This window comes from Tachysurus fulvidraco, chromosome 4 (genome assembly GCF_022655615.1).
Source record: "Tachysurus fulvidraco isolate hzauxx_2018 chromosome 4, HZAU_PFXX_2.0, whole genome shotgun sequence".
Taxonomy (NCBI): Eukaryota; Metazoa; Chordata; class Actinopteri; order Siluriformes; family Bagridae; genus Tachysurus; species Tachysurus fulvidraco.
The window spans coordinates 3,588,286-3,608,168 of NC_062521.1; the positions used below are offsets into that span (position 1 = coordinate 3,588,286).

Here is a 19,883-nt window from a genome sequence, read left to right on the forward strand (position 1 = left end):
AGGGTAGAGGTTCGGGGATAGACAGGATAAATGGAGGGAAAGAGTCAACCAGCATGAAGCTGCAATGGAGGGAATTTAGAGAAAGGCAGAAAGGAACAAAAGAAAGAAAATGGGCTGTACTGGCTAAAATAATATCCAAAAAAAGAGAAGACATTATGATATGCTGCAATTTTATACAACACCATATACGTATACGCTGCTGAATTCTCAGCTCTGATTGGTCAGAAGGTGTCCACTAATGTTCAGGCTTAATTGCAAAGTTTATAGAAAGGAACTCATTATTAAAGGTTAGGATTTCTATTGCAAATTCAATTATCAACCAGAGGACAGTTTTCAGGACTGAGGAGTTTTGTAACTTGCTCTTTGATTTCTCTGCATTTGTCTTATGAACTCCAGGTGAAGAAAAAAAGGAGATTTCAACCGCAGTGTTAAATGTAACTATATCGTATAGTTACATCTCATAGTACTACATATACATAATCAGCTTCAGGTCACAAAAAAAGATCCACAACATCCACTTGTGCTCTTTTTTCTTAATTAACAGGAATAAGATGAAAGTACACTTGTGTTGGTGTTTTTTATGAGAAAAGGACGAGAGGTTAGGTATGAAGCATGTAATACGATGCGAGTCGTTTTGCTTCATCATTGGTATTCAATTATTTTGGGGTATTTGACTGAATCAGAGGATCTCCACAACAGATCGTGTGGGTTGTTCTTTATTGTTTTGTTTAGCACTGTACCTACTGAAAGGGGTCTATGGAAGGAAGGAAGGAAGGAAGGAAGGAAGGAAGGAAGGAATGCTGGGTTGTTTCATGGTTGCTCGAGGCTTAGTGATGCACACGGAGAGAAATCTAGTCTATTTGTTCTGATCGAGCAGAAGAGCTTCTGTAGCACAAATAGCTGAAAGAGTAAAAGCCACTCAAAGCTCCTATAATGGACACATAAGCATCAGAACTGGACCGTGGATCAGTTGAAGACGGTCTGGTCTGAGGAGTCACATCATCACATGTTCTTTTGTGCATATGTGTCATGGAGAGTGAAGAGATGAAGACATGTAGACGGCGAGCCGACCGAGATGCTCTGTTGGGAAATCTACAGTCCTGGCATCCATGTGGACATTACATTGAACTAACAGTAGCGTTTTTGTTGTTCGCAAAATGAGCAGAAACTGTTTAGGAATGATTTGAAGAGTTCAAGGTGTTGACTTAGTCGGGGTAATAAGCAAAGTAAGCTCCAGTCTTCCTTTATCCTGTCCACACACACACACACACACACACACACACACACACACACACACACACACACACACACACACACACACACACACACACACACTTACACATGTTCTCACACCTAAATCCACTTCGTCTCTATCAGCATGTCCAGATATCTTTGTCAGGAATGTTGTTGACTGCTTCGTACTTTTATATACAAATTTAGATGCCGTTCTGTGAAGGTGTGAAGATGAGCGATGCACCCACCCACACATACACACACAGACGCACACGCACACTCTTGTCCAAACTTCCCCTGCTCGACTTGTCTGCAAAACTTTGACGGCCCATATGACAGGCTGGTTTTATCCTCTCTCTAAAGGCAGAAGGCGAAATGGATGGGCAATTACGCTTATGGCCGGTGTGTGCTGACATCCCTGCATATTGGATGGCTCTTTAAATAGCCGCCCATCAGGCACAATGGCTCCCTAAGAGCTCAAAACAAAAAAAAAATAAAGCAAAGAGGAAAAAAAAACAACCTCTAGCGTAATATGGCCATCGATCCAGAACGGCGGCGACCATGTTCGCTTCTCCGGAGCCTGCATTTGTTGCATTGAAAACAAGTTGTTGTCTCCGCTCCAAACTATTTTGAATGCCTACACGCTTTATGGCACGTTTTTAGTGTCTGCAGAATGTCAAAACGGCGTGAAGGTGCAAAACCTGATCATTTAATTTAAGAACGTCTGCCTTGTGAGGGAACACTGAGAATAACAACACCGATCTCACGTTTTCGTAGAGTCAAAGATAACACCACGTGCCAAAGTGTCTCTCTTTCTTATAGCAGTTTGCCAAAGCTAACCAGCTTCTTTTAGATTTATTAGACTGACACATCATACACTTTTATGATCAGGAGTTTACAGTCTCTGAGATGTTAGTTCCTGTCATCCCCTACATCCCCTGGGATAGCAGCTGTAAAAAAAACAACAAAAAAACACAATTTTTTTTATTTCTCTATCAAGTTAATAAGACAGAAATCAATTGCGCAATCCCAAATATTACAGTTTTACCTCTCATCATTACAAAGCACCGACAGTGGAGACTCCTTCCCCAAAACCATTCGTTTGATGTTTTTCTTTGTTTTCTGACGTGGTCTTCTGCCGTTCAGCTCATTCATCTCAAGGTTCAACATATTTATTTTGCATTTTCATGCGTTTTGAGATGCTTTTCGGCTCAAGATTTTAAAGAGTGATTATTTGAGTGTTATCCTAGCCTTCCTGTCAGCTCAGAACAGCCTCTATTAACATCAACAAGACATTTCCACCTGCTTCTCTGACACTTATTGGAGGTTTCTGGGGTTAGTTTTCTTTTCCACACCACACTTTAGAAAATCCCAAGAGATCAGAACATGATCAATGCCACTTTTTCCCCAGTCTGATGTTCTAAGTGAAGAGTAGCTGAAGCTCCCGATCTTCATCATGAGGACTTATTCATTGTTCTTCTGCCACATGATGTGCTGCTTGCTCATTACAGGTGAACGCAGGTGGTCCTAATAAATTGGCCATTTTGAGTGTACTGTATATAAAGAATTTCAGGAACTAGTTTGCCAAACTGCAAGTAATATTATGGCTAATATTCATGGCTATCTCAACCTCGATCATTTTGATCACAAGATGAAACAAATGAAAGTTTCGGCTTTGTAGATGTAATAATAAGATAAATGGTGTATGTGAGTGTCTGTGTGTGTGTGTGTCTGTGTGTGTGTGTGTGTGTGTGTGTGTGTGTGTGTGTGTGTGTGTGTGTGTGTGTGTGTGTGTGTGTGTCGATTGCTATTATCAGCTCTGCTCCTTATTAAGAAACACCTGTCAAATTTGTCCAAAAAAAAAAAAAATACAAATGTGTTAAGAAACAGTGATGTGCAACCAGGATGGATTTCATTGTGTATAATTGCAAATTACAATACAGCTTAATTAGAAGGAACCCAAACACTGGTTTTGTCACATTTATTCTTGTCAGCAAGCCTTCAGTCCCTCCTGCTAACATCATTCTCTTGTTTTCTCATTTAGTCCATCAAGAGGACATGGATCCTGCTGCCAGTGTGTTTAAAGAGAGGCTTTATCCTCCTCTCCTCTCTTTATAATCATAGTCTTTCAGCGTGAAGGGAGGCCTCTGATTCCACATTCATGCCCGCAATTACAATCTACAGCCTGCGGAGAAGCGATTTTCATAAACGAGAGATAAAAAAGAGGGCGAATGGCATGGATTAACCTCGATCGCCGACTGTTGCAGTTATTGTCCGTTAATCTTTTTTCTGCTTCTTTCCTCGTCTCGGTATTTTGCTGCACGGCGGATCTCCCCGGGTGAAATGTTTATTGAACTCCGAAACAATTTTCCCTTTTCGGATCAATCGCTCGCACCGCGGTCGCGAATGGCTTCGTCCGCAAATGAGATCCAGACGTGTGTGTGTGAGTGTGTGTGTGTGTGTCTGGGTGTACGGTAATTGTCTGCTGCACTTCATTAAACCGAGAGGCTCTGTAATGCGTGTGTGTGTATGTGTGTGTGTGTGTGTGTGTGTGTGTGTACATGCGTGCGTGCTTGCGTGTGTGTGTTTACACTTTCTTACCCTCTAAACGCATATGTACATGATGTACACCCACATCCACACACCATATATATATATATATATATATATATATATATATATATATATATATATATATATATATATATATATATATGCTCAGTAGGTCACATGGTCAGAAAAAGAGATACAACTAATACAACTTAACTATAACCCTTCACATGTCTCTGAGAGGTTCTTTTTAATTTTCTTTTTTTTAGCTTTTGAATGAAACCGATTGTGTACAAATGTCATCACCGAGCCTGAAGGAAGTCTTCTGATGCAAGATCTATGATCATATCAGGTGACATGAAGATCTTCTCCATGCAGCTACAAGACTCGGAGATCGTTCCTCTTATTATTTTTCTCTATATATCTACTCCTGCTGTGAGATAACATCCTCATCCACAAGACTTTTTATACCTTATATGCTGATGACACACTCATCCTCTCCTTCCCTCCTTCATGATTTGATGAGCTCATCTCCAGAAACTGTATTCAACAAGTATATATTCTTGGAGATATGTGCTCACATCAGTTTCTTGTCATCATCCTGGACTATGACACTATGATCTCTCTATGATCTGAAAACAACTATCCTTCTATGCTTATCTTGCTTTCCAGACTGAGGTCTGAATGGTTCACTTCTTAAAAGCTGCTCTTCACTCCCCTGGACTCTCAGCTCTCTACTGACACATACTGTACTTCTTTGGCACACCGGTTCTGATCCAGGAACTGCAGCTTACAGTACGTCTTTCGTTTTCACGGTGGCTTAGTGGTTAGCACGTTCGCCTCACACCTCCAGGGTTGGGGGTTCGATTCCCGCCTCCGCCTTGTGTGTGTGGAGTTTGCATGTTCTCCCCGTGCCTCGTGGGTTTCCTCTGGGTTCTCCGGTTTCCTCCCCCGGTCCAAAGACATGCATGGTAGGTTGATTGGCGTCTCTGGAAAATTGTCTGCATTGCGTGAGTGAATGAGAGTGAGTGTGTGCCCTGCGATGGGTTGGTACTCCATCCAGGGTGTATCCTGCCTTGATGCCCGATGACGCCTGAGATAGGCACAGGCTCCCCGTGACCCGAGTAGTTCGGATAAGCGGTAGAAAATGAGTGAGTGAGTGAGTGAGTACACCGAAGCAAATTATACCTGGTCAGCATCATCTCTCTGAGACTTTATGTCTTGTATCATTCTGATCAACAGGAGCAGGATTAACATCATTCCTTTACACTGTGACATAAATAGTATTGAGTTTATTGTTCACAATCTTGTGATGACCGTCCTTACTGTTTTCTGCTGAAAAGAGCTAATGTTCGATTTCGTCTGTTCATACTCCATGCTCAACTTAAATCATCAGCAAAAGTAACATATGGTTACAATAGAATCATGTTCAAAGTTATTTTCTTTTTAATATTTGTTTTATTTTAATTCAAATATCAAATTATGGGCCAGTACTATGGATGCAGTATTAAATAGACCACATTGCTCAGGCAGACATAACCAATTCTCCTCTCTCTCTGTCTCTCTGTAGGGAGTGAACAGCATGTTTGAGGTGATCTTAATGGGAAACAACTCAGATCACTTCTCCATCTCCCCCACATCAGTACAGGGACGAGCTGATATCCGCGTGCGGGTGGCTGTGCCTCTGGACTTTGAGACTATCAGAAGCTACAGCTTTTCTGTAAGTAGTCCACAGGCCTTATCCTAATCTGGCTCACATGATATTGAGTATTTATATATTTAAAAAAAAAAATAAAATAGGGCAGCTAAAACTAAAACTGGCTTTAAAAAGTCTGGCTTTAAGAAAGCCCTGAGTGTGCTAAGAATTTTACGTTTTGTTGTTATACTGTTAATGGGTGGGAAAACAAAACCCAAGCAGAACTTCATATTATTATTATTAATTGTATAAGACAATTATGGCAAAATTAAAAGGCAAAGGGATTTTTTTTTGTCACATGGGTTGTAAAAATCTCTTTATTGAGACAAATAAAAGAAGCCCAAGATTATTGTGGCTTAAATATTAAAAGGAATATGTGATTGAGAAACCATCACTTATTACATTTAATCAGTCCAGTCAGTATTCACGACTTCATCAATTTGTTTATTGATGATCGCTGACATAATACCTTCTTTGTATATACAATTTACTTTCTTAAAAAATCGAGGTTTAATTCAGGGTTCAGAATCAAGAAGGGTTCCTAAATAACAGGGCTGAATATCGTATGTTAGTAATATTTATGGCTTCAGGTTATATTGTTTACTAGCGTGCATCTAATTTCGTTTCTATGCTCTTTAGTCTCTTTGGTTAATACTACATTTGAAACATGTGTCATACATCGTTAAAGATGGTTAGGATTATAATCGACTTCTAAACAAAAGTCCACGAGTGTTTTTCATTAAGTGATGGTAGAAGTTCTCCAAACATCTGAGAGGTGTGTGAAGGACAAATAACTAAAATTAGGAGAGCAAATACATAGTAATGAAAAGAAATCAAAAGATTTGGACAGAGTGATGCAGTATTTCAGACGTGTTTTTTTAGTCAGGAGGACTTGAGCACAGCCTGAAGCAATAGTTCCTGGTGTTTGAAGTGGCATAAGAGTGCTGGAGAAACAGCTTTAACTGATGCCTCTTCCCTCGAAGCTGAGCCCGGTATATAATCGAACATTTTATAGCCTTTTGCTCTGGGAGATTTCTAGAAAATCTCGACTCAATTATCACTATTTGGGTCTTAAAATCTTTTCTGACCGGAGTTAAGCAGCAGCTCTGCCTTTTCACTGAAGACATTTGAATATTTAATATGTTCTCAAGCTGTATAAATATATAAAGTCTGCTCTAATATGCAGTATATGTGTCACTTGTTAAGATTCCCTTTTTTATATCTACTTTTGCAAACTGAATATATGACAGAACACCGGACCTAATGAACGAACTACCAGCACTCGAGTTCATGTAACATCGCTTATTTCTGTCTACGCTAACTACAAAGTAATATTTTTGCAAGCGTTCAATCTTGTATATCTCTTTTTCTGGTAAAGTTTCAGCGCTGGTATTAAATGGAATCATTCGTTATCATGACAGCGTACAAGAGCAAGCGGCATCATTACCGAATCAGCAATACTGTAGACATATTAATTATTGATGCTAAAGAACTGTTCTTGATTGTAATGTTTTCCATAATTGTGATTTCCACCCAGCTGTATGCCAACGAATCTGTAGCGGAGCACGTGGGCTTCGCTCGGGTCTTCATCGATCTGTTCAATGAGAACGACAACAGGCCTATTTTCAGCCAAACGCTGTATAACATCAGTTTACTGGAGAGCACAGCACCTGGAACGTCACTACTGAGGATACAAGTGAGCACACACACATACGCTCACTTCTATACACTCAACAAGCCTTACACTGGCGTTACAATGCTTACTAATCATATAAAGCACTATGACCAATAAAGCAAGAGCACCAAGCCCAAAAGGACAGGATTGACCAATTTCTACCGCTCGAAAACCAATAAAAAGGGTGAGAAAGAGTCTTTGAAGAGAACCATGGAGAATCACTGACACTTACGATTTATTGCTCTTTGGTTTAAAATGCTGTTCAACACTTCAGTAAACGAGTAATGGCAGTAAGGTCACACTGAGGTTTATTATCCCACTGAATAACATCCACAAGTGCAAGTACATTCGCACATATCGTTTATTCATATTCCTGTTCCTGTTGCAAATGTGGATTTCTGTGACAAGGATATTTAAAATTCATGCCTTTTTTTTCTACAATGCATAACTTAGTGGTAAAAATCGTATATCTTTGTTTTTCACATTGCCTTCACACTCTGTATCTTGCACCTTCTGTATTTTTTTATTTGGTGTAATCAAGAAGTAACAAGGCGAGATACGAGTATCGATATATTTCTCCATCTCTTACTCACACACACCTTTCAACAGAATCCCCTAATATTATTTTGCTCAGAAATCGAGAGAATTGAAGAATTTTTAGCTGAGTTCGATAAGACCTCTGCTGCTTAAGTTGTAAGAAGGACACAAGAGTTATACTTTTTTTTTTCTCTAAATCTTTCTGAAATACTGGAAATTGTGTCATAGCCCTTGCTCAGTAAGGTCACTTTTTAATAATTGTTACCATAAATAATGTAAAATGGCAACACGTCCGGCGCAGGTGCTCATAAATTTTAACTTTTTATTCTGCCCTTAATTCACTCACTTGTCCTCACTCAGTACAGTAAGTGCCATAGAAATCGATATAGATCAGTAAAAAGCATTGGGTCGTTTTTAAAGAGTGTAAGTGACCTTGTGATGGAGACAAATTAACACCGAATAGGATCTTAAATCATCCACTAATCTTTTTTTTTTTTTTTAAATCTCTATAATACTTAGTATATGTATATTTGCTTTGATTCTATCAGAATATCAGTCTTGTGAAGAAATCCTAAGGACAAAGAGCAAATGTATTGGAGCTGAAGATTGTATTGGAACTTTTAGCATCATGTGTCACACTTCATCACCAAAAAACATCTGGGTTAGAGTTCTATAGACTGTCTGACTCAGTCATACAGGTTTTCAGGATGTTTCCAACGAAGTCTTTGTTCCTTTCACCAACCCACATTACGGAAACTCTGATGTTTGCCCAAAGAGACCAAAATGGACCAGCATCAATCCAGTGCACTTTACATTACCTAGAGAAACTTGTAAGAGACAAAAACAGGCATTAAGACTTGTCTAACTTCTCTTTACTTGGGCCCAGATCTAATGAATGTCTGCTGAATGCCTTTAAGAGAAACACATGAATAGTAAGACATGTAACTCAGCGAGAACCTAATCCTCTTCCTCCAGTTGGACCAAGCCAAAAGGCTCATTCCAATACCTTTTTTTAACACTATAATTAACACTTTTTTTATTAAGAAATCTTTGGACTTGGGGGGATTTCTCGGAGTCCTCTTATTTTGACTCTTTGTTTATTTTGCCTCAATAATGCACTGTAATGTTGATGTATTTACGTATTTTCATGCTTACATCGCCATTTAGCACCGCATAACTGTTTCTCTTCTGGTTCTCTTCTCTGCTCTTTCTTGCGCCTTTATCTCTCCACACTTAATTCCAAGCACCACCTGTAAAAAGTTTAATGCCTGGATTTTAAATAGCTGCTTGATTCTTATTGTTGCCTTTATGTTCCATAGTAGCTTCCATCAATCGATCGTGATCGCTTAAGGTTTAAACGGCCAATATAATAATTCTGCCCTATAACATCCAAATATATCCAGCAAGGAAAATTAGGTTTGATTTGCAGCACTGTGAACCGCTTCATATAATACACAATGGAAATGCGGGCAGATGCAGATCCAGGCTTGTAAATAATAAATGAGGTAATGTCTGTGGTAATGTCATGTTCTCTCCACTAATGGCCAACTCGTATTCATTCCAAGATGTTCATGGGCTGTATGTATATACGTGCCTATATTCAGCCTGGTCAGTCATGTTATGAGCAATGTATTCATCATGTTGGTGAGAAACTGCACTGGGAGACAGTATTTCTAAGAATTTTCAAGGTTATGGATCTGTGATAGTGACCTGAATGTTGGTTCACTTGCATTTCATTTCTAATTACTTCATCGCATTTAACTAAAGCACCTCACTTCCTGTGTAACCCACAAACAACGTTCCCCTGACACGCCATGCCACACGTGTGTTATGGAAACTAACGATGTCATCATCGGCTTAAACACACGGGCAGACTCGGGTACGAGCCACGTTCACGTTCAAGAGAATCCTGACACAGTTCCAGTGCGCCCAAACTTAGACATGTAGTCTCAGGTCTGATAGCTCGCTGCGCTGTGTTTCAGAATGAATTGTCAGTGTAAAAGCCACTCTTTCTGCGCGTTCCTAAGAACTCGATAATGTGTCTGCTGTTACTCAGGTGGCCTCGTTCCTTCGTATGTATCCTATAATAGCTTCATGGCACCACTTCTGCTTAACAGCAAGGGAATTGTCACGCTGACAGTCTAACATGCAGCAGCATTATGCTAATCATGTTTTATAACTGTGTACGTATGTGTGTGTATTCAGTGTTATGTAGTTTTGACACTTGTAGTTATCTGTTAAGAGATTTGTGCATCGTGCTTGTCATAAAAGTTGCATGTGGATAACAACATAATAAGTTCAGGTAAAGGGTCCGTACTATTTACTGCATACTACCGAAATCACCATAGTCTAATGAACTCCACAAAACTCCACAGCAGACCAAATTAGAAAATCATTGTAGTTAGAATGGAAAATTTCCCTCAGTTCTTCCATTAAACAATGTAGTACACCTTGTATTTTTTATTTATTTATCGCCGTTACGATTTCGACTCCGACATCCGAGTCTCATTAGCGCTTAACAATGTTTAATTACTGTTGTTTCCTAATAATCTGCTCTCCTAATTGCTTTCCCATTTGGCCCACAGCCTGTTTAGCATCTTAGCCAGTCGTTAATAATGTCTTTCTTTATGTTATTAATCAAGTGAAGTTGACGTGTGATCCGGTAGCTGAGACCTGATTCCGCTCGGGGAGAAGATCATAAAACAGCAGTGCTTTTATGACTGACATAAAACTGCTGCTGTTTTACAGGGTTGTGGACAATGAGTATGGTGTTAAACCACGTTAGATGACCTTTAATTCGAAGTCTTGTTAATGGCTTTATATGGAGGATGACTCACCTCTGGGTTACTATTGAATATGAATACAGCAGGGAAGATAAAGAGAAATTAACATCCACTTATCTCACACACAGAGGTTAGCACTACTAAGTAGTATATCACAATATTATGCTACCTTTGGCATTTAGTATGGTAGCAAAAGGGGCTTTTACTCTCCATATAGATATATGTTCATCCTCTCAGGACAGTTTCTCCAAAACTTTATTAGTTACATTTATTTGCAGACAGTGTGATAAAGTAATTAAACAGAAACATAATAAACAAGCCCAGCTTCATTGTAATGAATAAATACCACGACATGACATCACATCGTTTCAACACGCATGAGCCGTACACAGACCTGTAATTCGGTAATTGCATTCTAAGTGTCTTGCTCGAGCACAGAGTTAATGAGATATTCAGTAACACATACGCCATATAAAAATATGTCCAGGTCACCGATGCTGGACGAGAACCGATCTGTACACTTAATGTGTACATAGTGTCCGCTCCACCACTGATAAAACAGGGCATAGTAATCAGCACAACATCTTTAATTTAGGGTGCTGAGAAACACTAATGGTCTAAAGACAATTGTCTGATCGAATGAATCGCGTAGCATCCGGACATCAAGACAGTTAAGAGAAGAAGTTATATTTCCTAAAGGATTTCTACTTTCTACAAACCTTATCTGATGGAGAAACATTAAGGGTTCCCCAAGAGGGATGAGTACATAGACCTTCACCAGTTCTAGATTTAATCTTCTATCTCCTAATTCACGAGCGCATAATAAATAGTACAGTATGTCAATGTACGTTTAAGCTCAATTTAAAGCCATACATCGTCGTCTTGAATAAATCCGTACTGGGAAAGCTGATCAGGGATTGTACGCCAGTTCACTGCAGAAAGTTGAATTTGAAGTTTATTTGAGATTTTTACAGTAATCTAATACAAACTTCCCCTTAGTTTACCTTGACCTAAGCATCCTGTTCACTTCTTCTTGTTTACAGACTTACAATAAACCCAGGACATGGTGCAAATAAAGGGCGATGTCAAGATCCATGCAGCACACCATCTTTGGCTTAATAAGGCCCTCAAACTCTTTGTTTCCCTCTAGCTCATGGTGGTGCGGTGTCGAATTGAAAGCGTTGTGCATTTTCAAATGCCGTACACGTCTTCACGCACGCGTTTGGCGTCTATAACTCGCTTTGCCTGCTAAAGCCAAGTTTTGTTTGTGATTCTTCTCGATGTATTCATTTGCACAATGGTACAGTACACATTTTTAAATATTTACAGATTGTCATTAAGGCTAACATTATCATGTAGCAGAGACTGAGGCGTTAGCTTGCACACATACTCGCACTCATACACTTTCATGTCACACACACACACACACACACACACACACACACACACACACACACACACACACACACACACACACACACACACACACTTCTGTGCTAATATGTAAATGGAACTGCTCATACACAGGAAGTGGAATAGCTTTACTTATTTATACACCAGATGTGTGTGCGTTTGTATGTGTATACTGTATATATCTGGTATACTGTGTTGTTTAGCTAGAGCTTCCTATAAACTTAATGGAGGGAAGGTGGGGAAATGGGGATTTTTTTAGCATTTAGTTGACTTTTATGCACCATTGCTTTCTTGAATTGTCTTGCAGTCTACTGACTTATAAGCTAGTTGTGCGTTTTGCTTTTCAAAAATTGAGAGCTTTTCACACTATGTTTGTGTTCATCAGTGATAGCGCTGCTGATCATTATAAATATTTATAATGATTTATATGTGATTGTGTGTGTGTGTGTGTGTGTGTGTGTGTGTGTGTGTGTGTGTGTGTGTGTGTGTGTGTGTGTGTGTGTGTGTGTGTTTGTGTGTGTGTGGCTCTCCTGGGGTTGCAGAACCTCAGATCTCCTAAATTGCACTGTTTTTTCCCTCATTCTCTGGACTTGAGTTTGTTTGCATTCATCAATCTCTTATCACCTTCCTTCACTTTTTCACTTCCTTCTATCCATTATATTGCTAATGGCTTTCTGTCCCTGTGTGTGTATCTGTTGGAATCTTTGTTTGTAAGGTGTTAGCTATGTTTGTCACAGTGTGTGTGTGTGTGTGTGTGTGTGTGTGTGTGTGTGTGTGTGTGTGTGTGTGTGTGTGTGTGTGTGTGTGTGTGTGTGTGTGTGTGTGTGTGTGTGTGTCTGGATCTGGGCTTTTTGCATTTACTTCACCAATCCTGTGAGTGCATTAATGACTATGTTCGATATGAAGCTATGAATCCAAATGAAATCCAAACTACAGGTTAGTGTTTATGTAGATGAGCACAGTGTCATGGACACGCCCACTCTTCATTCAAATTATTATTAATCTATTCTGAGCTATTCTAACAGGTAAAGCTCTGCTTCAGAACACATTAAAAATCTGCAGTGTGCTTGAGACAGATTCTAGATATTTTGCAATAATAACTGAAAATACAAACACAGTTCTACACAGTTAGTCCATGCATGTAAAGTTTTCTCGATGAAACAGCTCTAAAAATCTAAAAGTCTACTCTTTTTCATGCCTAAATCTCTCCAAGCTATTCACTATCTCACTCCTCCACTCATATTCATCTTCCTCTGTATTTTGCTGTGAAAAGCAAAACAGAATATTACAACAATCTGTTAATTTTTTTTTTTTAAATCTCCCTCCCTCGCTCGTTCCCTCTCTCTGTTTATGTATTTACTCTTTCTCTTCTTATCCTCAGTATTTCTTGGCATCTCTACTTTACCCCCATCACATTGTTTGACTCATTTTCTTATCACTCGCTCACAGTATCTGTAAAGATGCTGGCTGGCCTCTTGCCCACTAACGTCTGTGTGTGTGACTGCGTGTGTTTGTGTGTGTGTTTGTGATTAGGTCTGTGCTTGTAGGTCAGTTTAATTGTGTGTGTGTGTGTGTGTGTGTGTGTGTGTGTGTTTCTGTCTGTTTGTGTGTGCTCTGTGTTTTAAGTGTCTAAATGCACTAATAGGTTTAGTCAGTAAACAGCCTGAGGTGAGACATGTCCTTCCTGTACAATGATGTTTTGATCAGACTTAAAAAAAAAACAAACAAACCCCAGAACATTCCTTTTGATTTTTAAGCCAATTCTCTCTCGGTTTATTTTAAAATGACCACAGATGTGTTTCATTCAAGCTGAAGCTTAATCTTTAGGCTTTGATACAAGTGACATATATCATATTATCTTTAAAATATTCTAAATCTCAAATTCAACCACACTCTCAAATTCAACCCCAATCTCAAATTCAACCTCAATCTCAAATTCAACCCCAATCATAAATTCAACCCTAATCTCAAATTCTACCCTGCCTGAAGAATCTTTAATTTCATCCTCAACATTATGCCCACAGTAAATCTCATGCTCCAGAATTTAAACCTTTAATTCAACTTTTATCTCAAATTCAATCCTAATCGCAGAACACATGTTTAAATCTACCCCACGCTACATACTGTACTAACCCAGGATCAGACTTCTTCCCAAAAGTGCCCAGATTCCATGTTGCACCAGATCAGGTTTTAAATTTGGTTGAAATCAGGTGACTATGAAAGGCCAAAGTGAATGATTTACCTCTTTCTCAGAGACTTCACTGAGTCCCCATGCCATGTGGATATGAATTAGACCACGCCCATAAAGGTGATTTGTCCGAATAACTTATGGATTTGCTGGGATTAGTGGTTAAATTCACTGAATGCAATCTACAGAACTTTGTTACTGAGCCATTTAGGGAATTGCTTCTCTCTCTCAAGGTTTGTTACTAATCTGGTGTAAACTCTTGTCATCTGCCTTGACATTTTTTCCTTTTAAGACAGAGTCCGAATTGACTGCAGAACTTTAGGAAGACTGAGAGTGAAAGACTCAGGTCTTTGTATGTGTGTGTATCTATTTCTTTCATAAATCTGCATGCAAATCGCCATACAGGTTTACGTTCGTTCCCATCATGTTGTTTGTGTCTGCAAACAGATAAATTTATCCATTTTAGCCCAAATTGTTTCTTTATTATATTAACAGCACACTGTGCTTGTTAAAGACGCTCATTTGCTCATTAGGATCCATACCGAGTCATTTCCCACAATAGCACATCTCCCAACAGAGCCACAGAAGGGCCGAGACGCAAATAGCATAAAAAAAAACAACAGTTCTTTTTAACTCGTCTGTCTCATAACATTGTAACATCTCAGCACATTATAACATCTCAGCACAATCTCACATCATTTTTCCCCACATTTATGCCACCAAGATCTTTATTACGGTATGTTTTTTACAAGTTACAACTTTTATTGTTAATTGTGATTTAATAATTGCCAATTGTGGTGCTTTTAAAAACCATGTAATGTCCAGTACCAGAGATCGAAAGAGTGAACATAACACAAAGGATAATAAACTGGTTTTAATACAGACAAAAATGTTGTCGTTTAAATTCCATGACATTTACGCAAGAAGTCTCCAGTGTCAGTTCTATGAAAAAAGATTAATGAATTTAAAAAGTGATCGTTAGAAATTGCTGTGGTGTAAATGTCATGACAGCAAACCGCGAGATCGAGCTTGGAGGATTATCTGTGGCTACTGGATCTAATATTTGACCTAATAACACAGTCAGCCTAATGATAGCTAGCTTGCTAACGGCTATTAGAGTTTGTTAGCTTTCTTGCTAGAAAACCCGACTACTGAGCCAACAGCTGTTTGCAAAAAGATGAAAATACTCAGCATGTATGTGCATTTATTTGATTAATATTCTATATATCCAGCTTAAGTCTCTCTCTCACTCTCTCTCTCTCTCTCTCTCTCTCTCTCTCTCTCTCTATCTCTCTTTGTGTGTTTAGTGTGTTTATAGTTGTGTGTATTTGATGGTTGCTCTGACAGAAGGTAATTGGTTTCCTCATACTCTTCCCTCTGGTTGGAGAAGCAGCAGAAAGCAATTTGTGCAGCACGTCAGTTCACATCTGCACTCTCTTCAACACACACACACACACACACACACACACACACACACACACACACACACACACACACACACACACACACACACACACACACACACACACACACACACACCTTTTCAGAAGATCGAGGAGATAGACTAAAGCTTTATCCTCATTGCTGTTCATGACTGTAATGTCTAGGTGTGGCTCAAAGCGTGCAAACATAAACTGTGTAGATCCAGGAGGCCTGGATTAGTACTTAGGGCATGATATTATGTTCCAGAGCAATTTCTTTTAAATTTCTGAAGGTCTCAAGCCACAAATCATAAATAATTCGCCATCATTGTTAACTGTATCTTGGACGCAGCGTATCAAGTGGCCACACGCAGCGTATAAGGATTTCTGAAGAGAAATGCTAATAGTTGTTTTTGTACATTAGCAGCAATCTGGCTCAGCTAAAACAAACCCCAGGATTTTTAGATGTGTTTTTTTTTCACCACAGGCTTCCAGTGAGTATGGGGACTGTGGTGAAATCACCCATGCCATTAACTAGGTTACCGTCCACAAAGGTTATGTGATAAAACGAAGCAATGTTGCATATTAATCATAAAACTCACAAAAATTAGCCGCATTTTTGTCTTCTTATGCCATCAGTCACATTGCAGTTGCCGACATAATGCTAGCTCAACACTGTAGCTTGGATGAAGATTTGAAAATAAATTAGTTGAATGCTGTACATCATAAAGCTCTGGGGTTGGTGTCTGTTCTGTTCTTGGTTTCTGTCTCCGTTCTCCTGTTCCAGATATTAGTTTGCTGACATGTTGTGTTCACCTTTTCTGTGAAAGCACTTGGTTATTTTGTTTGTGTACAGTACGTACACTTTTTATGGCGACATACCCGTTTTTTCTTCGAGAATCACTCAAATGATCATGATCTTATTTTTCAGTTATTTACTTTGTAAGCGTGAGTCTTGTTTCTGAATTCTGTTTCATTTTATCTTCTGCTTTGACACATTATGGATTATCTTATTATTTTGAATTTGTGCTCTGACCTTAAACTGCTTTCAATTGATGGATTCACTACAATTAAACACTCCATTCTTTATTTTATTTAGTCTGACACCATGCATGATAAGTTTTTTTTCCTTTCTGGTAATAATGATGGTCTTTAATCCAGTGATTCCCAGGAAGTTGAAGGTCTCTGTCTAGGACATTACCTAATAGTTCTCAGAGAGTTTGGCGAGCCTGATTTTTGGCGGTGAAGTCCCTCTAAGTGTTGCGATTATAGACTGACAGTGAAAATGACACTTATTGTTCACTGTCACACTTTTTAGCCCAAACACATCTCTGGCATCATTTGCCATGGACAGATTGTTTTTGGCTTTGCTCAGAAGCGTCACTCTCGCCTGTTTGACACTCCCTGATTTTTTTGTTCAAGCACAAACATAATTTAGCATCTGTCACTCACGCTCAGTAGGGCTGCCGAGCATCAGACTGACCATCAGACACCAGGCAGTCTCTCTCTCTCTCCCTCCCTCCAAAGATGTTATCTCGCTCCACTCGGCTTTGTCTAAAGTTTCACATCTTTCCTCCAGGAAGGGAGCAGGACAGGTTGTCAGGTGATTTTGGAAGATGAATGTGTGCTGAGAAGGAAAGAAGAGAAGGACAGAGACATGTATACCGTCTTCCTTTTTAGGTATATGTTCTCTTTCTCCTCCTTTCTTCCTTTCACTCCCCTTTTTCTTGGCATTAGGTCCGCTGTCAGCGTAGTGCCTATCATCACGCTAACCCTTTCGGCGCTATCATCTCTGCAATTATGGACACGTCTCTCCAAGGCAGCAAGAGGGAGAGAGAATGAGCAAGAGGCAAGGAAAGAGGAGTAGCTTTAGGGCAGAAAGGTTGCAGGAGGAGAGGTAAAGAAAGTTTTGAGAGCGAGAGAGAGAGAGAGAGAGAGAGAGAGAGAGAGAGAGAGAGAGAGAGAGAGAGAGAGAGAGAGAGAGATGTAGGCCAAGGCAGAATAGGGGGAAAGGAGAAGTTTTCTGCTCTGTGGCTTGAATCACAATCTGAAGTACTGAGCACAGATCTTACATAATTCCTAGAAACCTAGTTACAAAGAATTAATTTACAAAGGGACTGGAAGTGATAGAAGGAATAAATAAATAAATGAAAGAGGGTAAAAAAAAGATTAAAAGAAAGGAAACAAAAGGGAAATGGAAAAAAGAGAAGTAATGAAAGGAAAGGAATTAGAGTGAAAAAGGATAAAGAAGAGAAAGTAATACTCAAAGTAATACACACACTCAGGTACACATCAAACTCAAAGTAATACACACACACACACACACACACACACACACACACACACACACTCAGGTACACACCAAACTCAAAGTAATACACACACTCAGGTACACATCAAACTCAAAGTAATACACACACACACACACTCAGGTACACACCAAACTCAAAGTAATACACACACACACACACTCAGGTACACATCAAACTCAAAGTAATACACACACACACACACTCAGGTACACACCAAACTCAAAGTAATGCACACACACAGGTACACACCAAACTCAAAGTAATACACACACACACACACACACACACACACACACACACACACACACACACACACACACACACACACACTCAGGTACACACCAAACTCAAAGTAATACACGCACTCAGGTACACATCAAACTCAAAGTAATACACACACACACACACACACACTCAGGTACACACCAAACTCAAAGTAATGCACACACACAGGTACACATCAAACTCAAAGTAATACACACACTCAGGTACACATCAAACTCAAAGTAATACACACACACACACACACACACACTCAGGTACACACCAAACTCAAAGTAATGCACACACACAGGTACACACCAAACTCAAAGTAATACACACACTCAGGTACACATCAAACTCAAAGTAATACACACACACACACACACACACACACACACACACACACACACACACACACACACACACACACACACACACACACACACTCAGGTACACACCAAACTCAAAGTAATGCACACACACAGGTACACACCAAACTCAAAGTAATACACACACTCAGGTACACATCAAACTCAAAGTAATACACACACACACACTCAGGTACACACCAAACTCAAAGTAATACACACACACTCAGGTACACACCAAACTCAAAGTAATACACACACACACACACACACACACACACACACACACACACACACACACACACACACACACACACACACACACACACACACACACACTCAGTTACACACCAAACTCAAAGTAATACACACACTCAGGTACACACCAAACTCAAAGTAATACACATACACACACACACGCAGGTACACACTAAACTCAAAGTAATACACACACACTCAGGTACACACCAAACTCAAAGTAATACACACACACAGGTACACACCAAACTCAAAGTAATACACACACGCAGGTACACACCAAACTCAAAGTAATACACACACACAGGTACACACCAAACTCAAAGTAATACACACACACAGGTACACACTAAACTCATAGTAATACACACTCACACTCAGGTACACACCAAACTCAAAGTAATACACACACACACACACACACTCAGGTACACACCAAACTCAAAGTAATACACACACTCAGGTACACACCAAACTCAAAGTAATACACACACACACACACTCAGGTACACACCAAATGCAAAGTAACACACACACTCAGGTACACACCAAATGCAAAGTAACACACACACTCAGGTACACACCAAACTCAAAGTAATACACACACACAGGTACACACCAAACTCAAAGTAATACACACACTCAGGTACACACTAAACTCAAAGTTATACACACACACACACACACACACACACACACACACACACACACACACACACACACACACACACTCAGGTACACACTAAACTCAAAGTTATACACACACACACACACACACACACACACACACACACACACACACACACACACACACACACACACACACACACACACACACACACTCAGGTACACACTAAACTCAAAGTTATACACACACACACACACACACACACACACACACACACACACACACACACACACACACACACACACACATACACTCAGGTATACACCAAACTCAAAGTAATACACACACACAGGTACACACCAAACTAAACATAGCTACCATAGTCTGTCTCCTTCTCTCTCTCTCTCTCTCTCTCTCTCTCTCTCTCTCTCTCTCTCTCTCTCTCTCTCTCTCTCTCTCTATCTCTATCTCTCTCTCTCTCTCTCTCTCTCTCTCTCAGGGAATTGGTGTGTAATAAAGTTACAGTCGAACGGTTTGGCCTTTGGCTCACATGGACT

The 19,883-nt window shown here is 39.6% G+C and overlaps 1 protein-coding gene across 7 annotated transcripts in view; it reads left to right on the plus strand.

Moving 5' to 3' along the window:
- The window catches only part of cdh23 (cadherin-related 23), a 188,305-nt gene that overhangs the window by 105,608 nt on the left and 62,814 nt on the right, over positions 1-19,883 (plus strand). For 6 of the 7 annotated variants that reach the window (XR_007140498.1, XM_047813036.1, XM_047813033.1 and 3 more), the window contains 2 exons: positions 5,354-5,503; positions 7,017-7,175. Coding sequence is in view for 5 of the 7 variants with exons in the window: in XM_047813036.1 (XP_047668992.1) it covers positions 5,354-5,503; positions 7,017-7,175 (309 nt within the window). In the remaining 2 variants the exon portion in view is untranslated. Of the gene's footprint in view, positions 1-5,353; positions 5,504-7,016; positions 7,176-17,233; positions 17,394-19,883 lie in introns of all 7 variants that reach the window. The other variant, XR_007140499.1, reaches the window with a different exon arrangement.